Source organism: Leucopleurus acutus, assembly GCF_964270905.1.
Source record: "Leucopleurus acutus genome assembly, chromosome: 21".
In the NCBI taxonomy this organism is placed as follows: domain Eukaryota; kingdom Metazoa; phylum Chordata; class Mammalia; order Artiodactyla; family Delphinidae; genus Leucopleurus; species Leucopleurus acutus.
Window position 1 is genome coordinate 23727848 of NC_139163.1, and position 16174 is coordinate 23744021.

At 36.8% G+C, this 16174-nt stretch overlaps 1 protein-coding gene across 1 annotated transcript in view; it reads right to left on the bottom strand.

The window, feature by feature from the left end:
• Positions 1-16174, bottom strand: part of TEX15 (testis expressed 15, meiosis and synapsis associated) — a gene marked incomplete at its 3' end in the record, with an annotated part of 41032 nt that overhangs the window by 2068 nt on the left and 22790 nt on the right. The window contains 4 exon segments of the mRNA XM_082863820.1: positions 1592-1650; positions 3505-10820; positions 14977-15139; positions 16008-16154. Of these exon segments, the coding sequence (XP_082719946.1) occupies positions 1592-1650; positions 3505-10820; positions 14977-15139; positions 16008-16154 (7685 nt within the window).

The following is a 16174-nucleotide window of genomic DNA, read 5'->3' on the forward strand; positions in this document are numbered from 1 at the left end:
ATTTCCAATGATGTTTCAGTGATGTCTCAACCTTACAGATTGACAGCTGCCTGTGTGATCTATCCTTTTACCCATTCTCTTAGAGGATGTTCTTCCACGACCATGGCACCTTATATTAGAATTCATTTTCCTGCTAATTGAGGCACAGTTTGATTCTTTGAGCAGCAAATACTACCTGTACTTACAAAACTTAGTTTTGTAAACTAAGTAAAACAAATCATCTTAGTTACAAAACTAAGATGATTACAGAACTGGTTTATGCTATGCCTCTGATAGCCTATTCATCCTTATGCCACTACACAATTATTTAAAGAGTCATCTGTGCCAGGAAAAAGATTCTAGAAATGTAGTAAATTAAAGATCATATTTAATTTTTAAAATAATTAATTTATTTTTGGCTGTGTTGGGTCTTCGTTGCTGTGCACGGGCTTTCTCTAGTTGTGGTGAATGGGGGCTACTCTTCGTTGTGGTACGCGGGCTTCTCACTGTGGTGGCTTCTCTTGTTGCAGAGCATGGGCTCTAGGTGCACGGGATTCAGTAGTTGTGGCTCGCAGGCTCTAGAGCGCAGGCTCAGTAGTTGTGGCGCGCGGGCTTCGTTGCCCTGCGGCATGTGGGATCTTCCCGGACCAGGGCTGGAACCTGTGTCCCCTGCATTGGCAGGTGGATTCTTAACCACTGTGCCGCCACCAGGGAAGCCCTAAAGATTATATTTACAGAAGCAAAACCAAATAAGACAGAAATGAGAATGCTTATCTTCTTTTAGTTCATATTATTCATTTTCCTTCATAGGATGGAAAAAAAGATGGTAAAAAATGAAGCTTGTCATAAATTGAAAAACTTACAGAGTTGAATGAAACAAGAGATGGTCAACAAGTCCAGTGGTGCCACTTCACGTCAAAATGAGAAAAACATAAATAATGTAGTGGGTTTTTAATAAAAATAACTAATTCAAAAAGAATTTAAAGAACTAGCCTTTATTCTGAAATCATGTTCTTTCTATATTGTGGTGTTAATACATCCTTTCATGAAACAGTAGTATACTTATAATATGTGAGTGTGTTTGACTAAGCTCCCACTTAGGAATAAAACTTGTCAATTTTTATCTTGTTAGCCAGTCTTGAAATTCGACAGGTCTATAAAATCCACAAGTTTTAAAAAAATCTAATCATTTGCCCCCATTCTATGCCCTTTTTAGTAATAAGCCAGTCGCTAAGCCCCATCAATTCATTAAATAATGTCTGTCAAATATGACTTTTACCTTCTTATTCTGTAAAGCGTCACTCTTTTCTAAGCCCTGGCTGACTTACTACTTTTAACTGTACTTAGAATCTCCTTACCCTTTAAATCACTGTGAAAACGCATTTCACAGGATATTACCTTTCAATCCTTACAGAATGAAATTCAAACTCCTTAGGCCTTACCTAAGACACTGCATAATCTGAACCTTCTTCTCCCTCCTTAGCTAACTCTTCTCCCCTAAGTTACATGTATAACCCAACAGAGGTAATAAATAAAGGTTTTAGTCTTGTTCCTTAATATGTGCTCAATTTTGTTTAGTTTTGCTTCAGACAGGGCTGATGGCAACTCCTACCTTGGATGCTTGAACGTTGCCTTTTCTCTGTTGATTTTTGTGACATCTTTCATGTTAACCTATGTTTAAAAAATACAGAGAAAACCTACATTGTTGATGGTTTAAAGTACAATATTTATTATTTTAATTATCAGACATTTGCAATTGCTTGTTCTGTCATCATCTAAAATGCACTGTCTGAAACTATATTCATTAATGATCCTCTCCTTCAAAACTCAGTGACTCTGCTGGACTTCCCATATTTCATAAATGTTTGGAGAAACTTTTTAAAAAAGCAATCTGCAACATTCTTTTTACCCACATCTTACAACACGTCTATTTATGACTGCTTCCTATTTTATGCCCTTTTTAATCAACCAGTCACTCAGTGCCACTGTTAAGTAATGTCTGTTAAGTATGGATTTTCCTTTCCTATTCTGTAAAACAGCACCTTTTTCTAAGACCCAGATGACTTCCTACTTCTAACTATGCTCAAAATCTCTACTCTTTAAAATCACTGAAAAAACACTTTACAGGACACTCCCCTTCAATACGTACAGAACGAAGTTCAAACTCTTCAGGCCTATATTTAGAACATTCTGTTATCTGAAACGATATGCTTCTCCATCTTTAGCTTACTTCTGTCCACTAAGTTAAAATGTTTGTTCCAGACTTAATTTTAAACTCATTTCTCAAATAATGCCAATAAGCATTGTGTCTTTGGTCACATTATTTTCCATAGCTTGGATACCCTCTTCATTTTTTTACCTTCATCTGATAACATTTTTTCCTTTAAGGCAAAGCTTTGATCTGTGTCCTTCTATGAAATCAATGAATAAATCTCCATTTTTTAAAAATTTTGCTTTTCTTCTCTATACTTACAACACCTTTTTAGTAATACCCTCACTTTACTCTTGATGTGGAGTACACAACTTGTGTTGTTCTTGTGTTTTGGAAGTATGTTTACAAACTGGTTGTTAATTAAGCATTTTCCCACAAACACAGTGCAATAAATGATTTGTTTCCTAGTCTCTAGAACTAGAGTTTAACTAACGAATACAATTAGAGTAAGCTGAGAAAGAACCCTACTTTTCATTTTGCGTATAGGTCTCTCTTTCTTCACTTCTGAGATGAGAAATTCTCAAAAAATTTTGAGTAGTCTCTGAGGGTGGAGTAGGGGCAATTATTAATATGGGCTCTGGAGCTAGACTGCCTTGTTTTACATGTAGGCGCTTCCGTTTACTAACTCTGTGACCTTGGGAAAGTTATTTAACCTTTCTATGCCTCAGTTTCTGTACTTTTTAATAAGATAATAACAGTGCCTACATCATAAGCATTCTGTGAAGAATAGAAAAAGTTAATGTTTGTACATTCATTAGAATGCTGCCAAGTATTTAATAAATGCTATATAAAATTTGTTAAATCAAATGTACTTAGGCAGGACTAACTCCTTCATAATCGTCTATTTTAAAATATCTGTACTATTTCTCTGTGTGGATGATAATGGTCAAGAACACAGACTCCACTGTCAATTTTTAATATCCACAACATTAAGTATAGCCTCATTATATAGAAGCTACTCAATAGATACTTGGTCACTTGCTTAACTCACATTCATAATATGTACTTTTCCTTTAGCCGTTATTAAAATTCATACCCTTCCAAGAAGTGTTTTCTAAATAAAATAATTAATTTGTAAGTTTAAAAGTAGACATTTGCAAGGCTACCTCTCACATATACAAATCATTCACATCATTTTATAGATAATATGGATTGTTTAATCCAATAGTTCAGTTAGTAAATTCATTTTGCAAGGCAGTATTTAAAGCATCCTCAATTTTTACAATTCTGCAAACTACGTACTTGTTTACTTAAAGAGTAGCCTTGTTCTCAAAAAGAATACCTACATAGGTTTCGCTTAAAACATTTGTTACCTTTTGTTTTTTACAACTGGAAACGGTAGTATTTTCGTCTTGTTCCTGAGGGTCTTCACACTCGTCTACAGTGAAAGGTCGTTTTTTAGAGGAATTTGAAACGTTTTTCATTATGCACTGTGAAACTGAGGGCACCTTCACACAAGTACTGGACTTGTTGATATTCTTCCTAGGTTTTACATGAATATTCATTTCTTCCTTTCTCTCCAGGTGCAAAGTCTTCTTTCTGTTATGTCGCATTTGGCACAGGACAAAGGAAATGGTTAATTTAGCATTTTTAGCACATATTATCTTCATATCTTCAATAGTTTTCATGACTTTCATAACATGGGCCATTTTCCCTAAGTCCTTCCGAGGGGCAGCCATCACATTTTTGAGCAGGGTGGAAAACTGAGTGTAGTTGTGTTCTAACTCTGTCACAGTGCTTCCGTAATTTATGGATGCTATACATGGCACAAAGTCAATGTATGTGGAAAGAGAATACTTAGACTTCTTTAGAAGTGTTTTTATTTCTGAAAGTTCTTCAAGTTCTCTTGAGAGCAAATGAAGAGCATAGGAGCAATTAACAGCTTCATTATATTTGTAGATAATATCCAGATCGTTCTTAAGTTCAGAAATAGCAGTCTCTATCACTTTCCAAAGACAATCTGTTGAATTATCTTTAAGAAATGAGAAAGAAGTCATTTCTTCTTGGCACTGAACCAGTTCAGGAAGAAGTGACAAATCAAACCAAAGCATACCTCGAAACCTCTGTTTGTCTAGTTTCTTTGCCATTGAGTTTTTAAGAAAGTGAACTGTTTCTGAGAGCATGACGATTTCAATATAGGTTTCAATGGCCGCAGGTTTTAAAATTACTGCCTCATGGTTGTGGTTTTTCACCATGTCCAAAACATTTTCTTGTGTGATAAAAATATTATCTATGTTATCTTCTTGCAGCAACTGAAAGTATTTTTTTAAAATTTCTAAGTGATCGGTACATCTCAAAGTGAGTTCCTGTAGTTTTTTAAAGTCTGCAAATTCAGCTTGATCCAATATTTCACTAATACAACAGATATCTGGATATGAAAGCAAAGTACTGTTAAACCTAGAGTTTTCTATGCTAATTGTTGCTTTGTTTACTAGAGCATTTGACTTTCTGGAAGCAATCATAGTATTCTCAAGCCCAGTACTGGAAATGCGTTCACTGCTTAAACCTTTACACAACGTATCACATATCTTCTGCAACTTAGAAAAAGCATGTTCATTTATTTTGAGTAGTATTTCTTTGCTGTTCTTTCCTAAGTATTTTTTGCAGAAAGACTCTCTCTTTTCTTTCCAAACAAGACTTTTTGCAGCATCAAAAAAGATATGTTCCAGACCATAAAGAGATATTTTAATACTTACTGCCTCATTGCTCTTGATAAAATTAACTTTTGAGGAGATCATTTCTATAATAATCCATAGATGGTCTTGTTTTCCTGGACAGGAATCTTTTTGGGGAGAGTCCCCATATATACTGATCAGATTTAATGTACTTTTTCTCAAGGATTCTAGGTCTCCTAAACTATCTCCAAAGTTAACTCCACAGGTAAATGGAACAGAAAGAGAAAAGTCAAAGCAATCAGAACAATGTTTCATTACTGCCTCACACTCATTAATCTGTCGTTTGTATTTTAAGAACATGTAGTATGAACTGATTTCCCTTTTGGTTTCTTCAAACACTTCAACCAACTGATCATGATAGTTTTGCAACTCACAGAATGCATGATATTTTAACCTGCCTTGAAAAGCAGGATAGAAATTGGATTGTTGTTGAAACCCATGTGGTCTGCCAAGCAGCTCACTGTACAATGTCTCATCATACCAAAGCAAGCTTCGGAATGTTGGCTCACCTCCTAAGAGCCTTGTTTTGTTTTCAATGAACTGAATAGTTTCCATCATCATTTGAAGTTCTACAAAGGAGTCAAGAGCACACGGTTTTAATTTGCGTCTGCAGTTATACCACAGGTTTTGTTCTACCAACAGGTCTCTTGAAATCAAGATTTGTTTAAATGAACATTCTTGTTTTCTTTCAAAAGCTTCAACAAATAAAGGGAGAATATTTTGACAAACTTTAGTTTCTTCCTGTAGAATCTGCAAAGATGATGCTGCATCTGCCCTCTTCAAAATTTGAGCTATCTTAGCTATAGGAGCCAAATTATTAGTTAAGCAATGTTCTTCTTTTAATTCATTCACGTATGATGTAGGCATCTTCGGAGGAGAGACGTTGGAGGTTTCAGAGTGGGCATGTAGAAGAGGCATATGATTCATTCCTTTAATGCCTGGTTTGGAATTACAGGCTCTTCCTGAGTGTACTGCGGAGTCAGACTGAGAGTCATGACTAACTTTTCCCTCCTCTTTCTTTCTTTTGTTAAGCTGATTAGAAGCAGCGTTACTCAAAGAGACTGCCTCAGTAGCACCTTTAATGCTTAAATGAGAATCGACCAAGTTGTCTTTAACTGTTTTCTCACTTAAGTAGGAGGATTCTTCTAATGTCTTATTCTTTTGATTTTTGTACTCAGTCTTAACACTTGATCCTTCTGCCATGGTTTTGTGAAATGAATCTTTTGCTTTCTCTGCTTGTTTATCTTTCCACATTTTTCTGTCCTGAATGTCTTTCTTTGCAATACATTTTGGGGAAGAAGAACCCTTTATGTTATCTTTTAAGAGCAGAAAACTATCATGGGAAAATAGTTTCTTCATCATATTGCCCTTACTTTCTTCACTTACTGATGTGAAATCCAACTCAGAATTCTCAACAACATTTGTTCCATTCCCGTCTATGCGGAAGGAATTACTTGAAGAGCAATGTTCTGTCTTTAGCAGCTCCTTTCCAGCACATCCTTGTTGACAGTGTGGTACAATGGTAGACACTGCTGAAGAATCTACAGCAAAAATGCTCTGTTTATTCAGGTAAGATTGTGAAGATTCTCCCTCACTGTCTGTCACTAGAGTGGCTGATAACAATTGAGGAATACTGTTACACTTTTTGCTTTTTATCAGAGTTAGATTTAATGGGTCCATAAGGAAGTTTCCTGTAATAATGCCTGGTTTGGAGCTCTCATTAGGAGCTGTCCATTTTTCTACAGGAAAATTTACTTCCAGGTTTCTTGTATAACCAGATAAAATAAGGTTATTTGGTTTGTTGATATCAATATTAAAAACATGCGTCACACTTGATTCTAAGACTGAAATAACTGCATCAGTTTTCACCTTTGTGTGGGCTATACAAGTTGCATCATAATTTTTGTCCACACTAAAATTTACGTTGCTTTCTTTTATGCAAGTTAAAGATACTGAATTCCTTTTACTTATTACTTCATTAGCTTCAGAATTGTTTTCTTTTGTTGTACCCTTAATATTACCATGTGCTGAATGGTTCTTAAGCTTTTCATATCTACTAACGTTAGATAAAAACTCTGCATCGATTTGATTTTCTCTTTTAGTTAGTTTCTCATCTGGGCAGTCTGGGGAAGAGAGACACCCAGTTTTTCTAGAAAAGGGCTGAAGTTCTGATGATCTGGGATTTCTCAGACTGCTAGTGCTATAAGCTGACTGACTTGCACTTTGGGACCTGGAGCAGAGGGCTAACTGTGATTCAGGATACTCTCCATCACAATATCCTCTCACGCGAATTGTGGTGGGACTTCTGGAGACACCGGACACATTTTTCTCAGAAAGGCACTTTGTGACTCTCTCTCCACTTGTTTTATAAGACTTGTGGTTTGATACATGAGTTAATGATTTATCAACTTCAAATCCCAAAGCCCTTTTCTCTCCAGGCTTGTCGTATTTTCTTTTTGACAAAAATTGCTTAGTGGAGTAATATCTTCTTTCAGACACAGAACTATAACCTTGAAGGTCACAACTTTCCCAGAAATTATCGCATATTACTGCATATGCCTTTGGTAAAGGACCCTTTCTTTTTTCTCCCACTTTAGCTGTAAGCTGCAAAGACGTGTGAACTCTTCTGTGAGCTTTTTTTAAGTGACGAACAGCTCTGTCAAGTTTTCTGGAAAGACATCTGCTTTTGCATAAAGATGCTTCACTAGTTAGAATATCCGGGACACTCCTAATGTGTTTTTCTGACCGTGAAAAGGTTTCAATTCGTCCTTGGGATAATGAAGAAAAACGTTCCAACAAGTCCTGACTGGTTAGCCTCCTCCTATTCCCACAAAGTTCGTGATGTCTTAAATCTTTATGTGGTATATTCTGGTCCCTAAAAGGTGTATGTGGCTTTCTTTGGCTAATTCTTGATTCTGTGTCCTTTTTACTTCCAGTATCATTACAATCGGTTTTTGACTTTGTAAAGGAACACCTGCTTTCGTTATTTACTGTTGTGACATTAGAAGGTTCAGTAACCAAAGGTCCCTTGTTTTGCTTTTCAGAAAGTGAGGTTTCAGATTTACTCACTAGTCCTGATACTTGCCTTACATTACCAAATTCACCTTCCGATGGTTGATGTGAATTTTCACCAGAACACTGGGAATGAATTTCAAATCGTGGAACTTCTTCCTCCTCCTCCTTTATTTCTGATTTTATGGCTTCAGTTCTATATTTGCAGGAATTATCTTTCAATGCAAGGGATTCAACAGCAGGACTGAATCCTTGCATAAATACATTAGTAATCGTAATTTCTAGATCAGGAAGTAAAATTGGGTTGAAGAGCTCTGCTTTGTTTTTTGCTGTAGAGAAGTAAAAACTACTTTCCTCAGAGTAATGCTGATCACTATTCTCCCTCCTTGTGGTGCTTTTCAAAACTTCTGTCTTCCCATTAGTGCTTCCTAACAGACCTTCCCAACCGATGCGAGACTTCAGAGTCTCGTATGAGGCCCCGAAATCTTCATAGAGTACATTTCCATGGCTATGAGCGTCCTGTTGAAATAGAAAAGCACTGTCACTCCGTTCTGATCCTACTTCAATCTCATTATCCAATTTGACACTTTGAAGAACTGAGTTGTCACTTACCGACTGATGAAATGAGTTGTGTAATTGATTTTTATCCATATCTGTTTCACAATCAGAAACCCTATATTTTACTAACAAACCAAAATCTGGACCCTCAGAAGAACAAGTTTCTTTAAACTGGTATCTTGGGTGATCTTCGAGATTTGTGCCTAACGCCGGCACTGGAGCATCAGCTACCTGAACTACAGCATGTGAGGCTACATGCCCTGAAGAACCTGCAATCTGGGGAAATGTTGTGGAAACCAAATGCTCTACAGTCCTTCCAGTATCTTTTTCGTTTATGGCAGTTACGGTACCTAATAATGTAGATTCTGTGGACACATATTCTTTTCCCCAAGTCAAATTAAATGTAGTAGAAAATTCTTCAGAACTCAGAATTTCTACGCTCTTGTAATCTTTATTCTCCCTCCTTTCATCTCCAGTGGTAAAATTTTTGTTTGCATGAAAACTCTGCTTCTCATCTCCATGTATATTCCCTATGTTGTTTTCTGTAGACAAAGCAATGTCTTCCACTTCAGCCTCATTCTGGTTTTCTTTATCATTATCTCTCTGTTCTCTGCAATCAACATTCAGGTGCACATCACTGTTCAACTGTGAATTACAGAACTGAGTGTGATCTTGACCTTTACTGTTAACTTGAGAATTTTCTTTGCAGTCTCTTTCACTGTTCGCTAAGGACACTGGATCATTTCCATTTCTCCTTTTAACACATATATTTTCTCTAGCTATGCTGCAATTTGCATCATGAGCTGTTTTAATGTCATGAGATGAAGTAACGGCCGGTAGTCGTTTGGCATGGGGAATGTCTTTTGCTTCCTGCAAAGCATCAGTCATAACGCTAACACAGTTTTGATCTGGTTTTTCCAATTTCAGTTCCATTCGTTTTTGAGAAATGGTAAAACTTGTGTGAACGTTATCTTTGTACTCTAAGGAGTGCTGAGGATGCTTTTGTGAAAGGTTCTCCAGTCTTGGAGTAAGATGATTTTCTATTTCCAATGCTAGGTGATCTAGCTCATACTTCTCCTCTGTGGTAGATGAGAAAGATTTTGGCTTTTCTAACCCTTGAGTAATTAATATTTGATCACAATTTTCCACCAAATAATCAAGATTCTCATTCTCTTTGTTGTCTTGATGCAAAGAAATGTAACTATCTACTGGACTGATTTTTGTTTTATTAGTAAAAGAATTATCACTTTCTTTCCATACATTTTGCTTTTCTTCATGTTTGGAATTGTCTTCTGGCCCAGTGAAGTTTCTCATCTTTCCAATATCTTGAATGTTCTCATGTATGCTTTCTTTGCTTGCGAGTGGAAAAAGCGTAGGCATTTGGTGACCAGTCTGATATACAGTTTTAAAATTAGAAGACTGTGGTTCTGGAGAGATGTGACTATTATATACTTTTGTACAAGTATTCACTGATTCGTAAGAGTCACGTGGCTCACTATTTTGTTCAATTAAAATTGGAATGTTGCTTCTCTGCTGGGATCTCTGAGCTTTTTCTCCACTGTGTTCTTGGATTTCAACTTCTGAGACTACATTTGACACACACATTGGGAAGGAAAAATTATCGTGGCTCTTACACTGTTCTGCCATGGTAATTTTACTGGGAGCTGTACAATCATAGGTCTTACAGCCCATGTTGTGAGCCTGGGATTGTGACTCATTCAAAGAAATTTTGAAGCAAGGGGCATCCAAATAATTAGTAAGAACAGTCTGATCACCAGGCATGACTTCAGATGATGAGGCAGGATTAGTTGGCATAGATGATAGGTTTATTTCTGAATTAGCAAAATCTAAACTCTTCTCCAATGGCAAAATCTCATTTAAACCTGTAATAGTATTATGTTTTCCCATGCTTTCTTCTCTCTTCATCAGTCTTGGGTCTTTGATGAGTTTTGAAGTAATAACCGTGCTTGAGCCAATATTGTTATGAAGGGGAAAAGCAGGAGCAAAACCACTTAAAACATCTTTAAGATGTGTCAAATTTAAGAGGTCATCATTATTAACACTTTCTCTGGTATCACTGGGAATAAATGAAGGACCTGAATCATATGCATGTACTTGAGAAGTGTCTCTACATTCTGCTGAATTGTGCTCCATCTGTCCACTGTATGCTTCAAGTACAGAAATGTTTTCATTTTGCACATTTCCATAGGAGTTAGAAATATTTGAGTTGTAAGGATTTATCTCTGAATTTAGTGCACTGCATGAACAGTTTTCCTGAACAAATGGATCTATAGGTTTCCTGAAATGCTCAAAGATGACAGTAGCATCTTTTCCTTTTCCAATTCTTTTGGCCACTGTACAGTTATTCAGAGACCATGTTCTTTCTGTGGAAATAATAAGAAAATAAGGAAAAACAGGAACAAAAAGTGTTTCTTCAGGCAACTCTATTAATGCAAGTAAACTATGTCATAAGCGGTTTTAACTGAAAGTCCATCAAATAACCTAATGATGATTAAAGTATGTTCTCAGCCGAAAAAGCAAGAAGAGGAAGAGTAACCGACCGATAAAGTATAAATGACATAGTATGAAATTCTGCCCTATAGACCCATTATAAGTATTTGCCATAAAAAATTTGAATTTTGACAAATACTAAGAAATAGAAAAATTAAATAGGAATAAAACCATGTTGCTCACGGACTAGGTAATTCTTATATTAATTTCCTATATGCAGATATTTAATAATAGAATCTATTCATTATTAGGTAAAATTGTCTCCCTCCACCTACTGTTACCTTGCTTCTTTTCCCTCTACCACAGGAGAACAAAACTGGAAAGGAAAGAGGAATAAGGTAAAGAAACAGGAGGGGGAAAAGATCAAAAAGGCTGCACAAAATCCTTCCCAGGAGCCAAAGCAAACCACTACCCCTGCTCCATTATGAAATAACTATTCTGGCAAATAATAAATATAAATAAAAACCTGGAAAATAGAAGCAAATTTTCTTTTTATAATTTATAGAGATTTATTCCTAAAATTTCATAAAGCACTTCAATGTAATAACAAAGGAACTTATAAAACACATATTTAGCAGGTAAAATGTTCACAAAGCATTCATAGCTAACTAATACCATGAAAATACCATTGTTAAAACAGATTATTAATGAGAAGTTGCTCATGAACAATATACGAAGTTATAATCATATCACTGGGAATGTACCATGAAGTTCTTTTTCACAGAATGTTAAAAAATAGCTCTGTTGAAGATTTCTAAATTATATAACTATTGTGATTATCCTTTTAATTAGAGTAAGCTATAGTGGAAATATGTTTGAAAATACAGATGTGGGACTTCCCTGGTGGTGCAGTGGTTGGGAATCTGCCTGCCAATGCAAGGTACACGGGTTCGAGCCCTGGTCCAGGAAGATCCCACATGCTGCGGAGCAACTAAGCCTATGCGCCACAACTACTGAGCCTGCGCTCTAGAGCCCGAGAGCCACAACTACTGAGCCTGCGCTCTAGAGCCCGAGAGCCACAACTACTGAGCCCACGTGCCGCAACTACTGAAGCCTGCGTGCCTAGAGCCCGTGCTCCGCAACAAGTGAAGCCACCACAGTGAGAAGCCTGTGCACCGCAATGAAGAGTAGCCCCCGCTCGCCTCAACTAGAGAAAGCCCGCGTGCAGCAACGAAGACTCAAGGCAGCCAAAAATAAACAAATAAAAAATAAAATTAAAAAAGAAAAAAGAAAATATAGAGATGTAGTGCTTAAGCTGGAGTGGACAGAAAAAAAGGAAAGGTGGATCCCTATACCTCCTTATACTGAAATAAAACAAAATTCATTAAAAAATAAAGCCATAAAAATACTGGAAGAAAACATGGAGGGATAGTTTTATAATCCTGGGGATAGGAAAGTACTTATTTTTTTTTTTGCGGTACGCGGGTCTCTCACTGTTGTGGCCTCTCCCGCTGCGGAGCACAGGCTCCAGACACGCAGGCTCAGCAGCCATGGCTCACGGGCCCACCTGCTCCGCGGCATGTGGGATCTTCCCGGACCGGGGCACGAACCCACGTCCCCTGCATCGGCAAGCGGACTCTCAACCACTGCGCCACCAGGGAAGCCCTAGGAAAGTACTTTTTAAGCATGGATGGAAGTCAGAAAACCAAAAATGAGAAATGATTTCAATTACATACACATTAAATATTTTAATAGGTCAAACCCATGGTAAAACTTAGAAAAATAAACTGGTGAAAAGAATATTCTGAATGAGACAAACTTAGTACATAATTACACATATATTGGAATACATAAAGAATATACAGATATCTTCAAACGATTAATAAAAAGACTATGCGATAGTTGGGCAAAGTACTTAAACAAGAAAATCACAGGTTAAGTAAAAACTGTCAACAAACACAAAAAGATGTCCAACCCCACTAAATACACAAGAAGATTCATATTAAAAAACCTTTTAGATGGCAAAGATTCTGAAGGATAAGTAATTGCCCTTTTCAAGATAAAAACACTCAACAAACTAGGAATAGAAGGGAACTTCCTCAACAGGGTAAAGGACATGAAAAAAACCCCACAGCTAACATCATATTTACTGGGGAAAGATGAACACTTTCCCCCGAGGTTCAGGAACAAGCTATATACCTAAGAGCAAAGGAAACACATGTCTACACCAAAACTTGTTCAAGAATGCTCTTAGCATAATTATTCATAATTGCCAAAAGGTGGAAGTGACCCACATGGTCAACTGATGAATGGATAAACACAACGTAATGTATCCATGTAACAGAATATTTTTCCATAAAAAGGAATGAGGTACTGATACATGCTGCAACATGCAAGAAGCCTGAAAACACTGTTAAGTGAAAGTCACCAGTCATGAAAGGCTACTATTTATGACTTCACTTAATGAAATGGCCAGGCCAGGATAGGATCATATATAGAGACAGAAAGCAGATTAGTGACTGTGTAGGGGTCGTGGGGGGGCTTAGGGGAAAAGGGACAGGAGAGCTTTCAATGGGTAAAGAGTCTCTTTTTTTGAGGTGATAACGATAACATATCACACTCACTAGGCTGGCAGAAACATTTTTTAAATTTAGTTTTTATTTTATGCTAGAGTATAGTTGATTTACAATATTGTGTTAGTTTCAGGTGTACAGCAAAGTGATTCAGTTATACATATAAATATATCCGTTCTTTTTCAGATTCTTTTCCCGCATAGGTTATCACAGAATATCGAGTAGAGCTCCCTGTGCTATACAGTAGGCCCTTGTTTATTATCTATTTTATTTATAGTAGTCTGTATATGTTAATCCCAAACTCCTAACTTATCCCTCCCCCTTACCTTTCCCCTTTGGTAATCATACAGTTGTTTTTGAAGTCTGTGAGTCTGGCAGAAACATTTTTTTAAAAGTATATGGGGCTTCCCCGGTGGCACAGTGGTTAAGAATCAGCCTGCCAATGCAGGGGACACGGGTTTGAGCCCTGGTCTGGGAAGATCCCACATGCCGCAGAGCAGCTAAGACCGTGCGCCACAACTACTGAGCCTGCGCTCTAGAGCCCGAGAGCCACAACTACTGAGCCCGTGTGCCACAATTACTGAAGCCTGTGTGCCTAGAGCCCATGCTCTGCAACAAGAGAAGCCACCGCAAATGAGAAGCCCATGCACCGCAATGAAGAGTAGCCCCCGCTCACCGCAACTAGAGAAAGCCCACCTGCAGCAACAAAGACCCAATGCAACCAAAAATAATAAATAAATAAATTTATTTTTTTAAAAAAAGAAGTATATGTACTGGCAATGATGCAGAATAATTAGGTAACCTGACACAACCACTTTTGAAAACTGACATTGTCTTTGGATTAAGTTGCACATTCCTGATGTAGATGTATACGCTATAGAAAAACTCTTGCACATATGCACTGAGATGCGTACATGAACATTTAAAACAGCAATATTTGGAATATGAAGAAAACTACAAAATGTCAAAACATCCCCAGAGGAATAGTGTATAGTCACAAAATTGAATAATATGGTGTGTGTGTGTGTGTGTGTGTGTATGTGTGTATACAAATATATGAGTGAAAATGAAGAAACTACAGTTATACATATCAGCGTGGAAGAATCACACAAACATAACACTGAGCAAAAGAAATAACAAAAATAGCTGCAATGGGCTTCCCTGGTGGCGCAGTGGCTGAGAGTCCGCCTGCCGATGCAGGGGACACGGGTTCGTGCCCCGGTCTGGGAAGATCCCACATGCCGCGGAGCGGCTGGGCCCGTGAGCCATGGCCACTGAGCCTGCGCGTCTGGAGCCTGTGCTCCGCAACGGGAGAGGCCACAACAGTGAGAGGCCCGCGTACCACAAAAAAAAAAAAAAAAAAAAATAGCTGCAATGTAATTCTAGATATATAAAATCGAAAATAGGTAAAGCACAACTATTTTGCTTAGATATTCATAATGTATTAGAAAATCATATTCAGAAGTTGTAAGACCAGCACAAATGCTACTGAAGTAGAAAAATATATGTATCTTACCAGCCCTTTTAGGAAATCCTGTTGAGAGGAGTCTCAAAGATGTCATAAGGTGTCCTTTGTCTACTTTTTGACCAATAAATTTTACTGTTACTATTGCATATGGAAGACACTGCCTAGGTTTATCTACTGGCTTTGAAAGATCATCATATTCATAGAAGTATACCTAAAAGATAAAGAAGGAAGAGAACATTTTTATGCTGATTAATTTTTGCAGACTTGAATAAGCTCCTATTTTAAAAAATCTAGATAACTGCATGTTGTTATTTATTAATCAGCTTCCATACAGCCCCACTCTCCCTGGCTTCTTCAACCCTAGTTTTCCTGAAGAGGAATTTTTTTCCCCACAGCATATTATTTCCTTGATAGGCTTCCAATATCAGCAGAAACAGACACAATCTGTTTTTAAATAAAAAAGTATTTTTTCATTAAAACTTCAATGTTTTGCATATGCTGGGAACCACTATATTTTATTTGGGAGGAAAAGTCAATTAGAAAAATAACAATAGCTTAATACATCTTACATGTGGGAGCATATATATATTTCTAAAATATTTATCCTCATTTAATCATATATATGATTATATATAGTATGTATTACATAATTTAATCTTCTATAAAAGATTAAAGGTCTACTAAGTATCTCAGTAACATATGACAGAAAATTACTGTGTAGTAATTAGTCTACCATGTAATGACTAATACATAAGCCTTTTCTCCTTTTGTGAAGATCAATAACATTTCAAAGTAGCCTTGTTTGTTTTGCAAGTTAGGAATTAATCTATGAAACATCTAAATAAAAGCAGCCACTGTACTTAGAACGAAGTTAAATGTAAATCTGGAAGCTTCTTTATTAATGTTCTGAGATCACAAATATTAAAACAGCTTTTACTATCTATTTATTTAGGTCATATTATGGTGAATGAAGTAAGAGATTTCCATTTAATATTTTGGGCAGTTGTTTTAAGGCTTGTATCATACAGTGTGAGGCATGTGACTTTCAAGTTGTCAAATGAACCGAAAAGTTAACATACTGCTGAACTGTAGGCTTGTAGTTCAATGGTATCTTTCAAAGAGGGGACACTTCTTGACATATGGCAGTCAAAGTTAGGAGAAGGATCCAAAGAAACTTTGTTTTTATCCACTGAAGGCTGAATTTTCTTCACTTTTCCAAAAAGAACCTGGAAAAAAAAAGACAAAA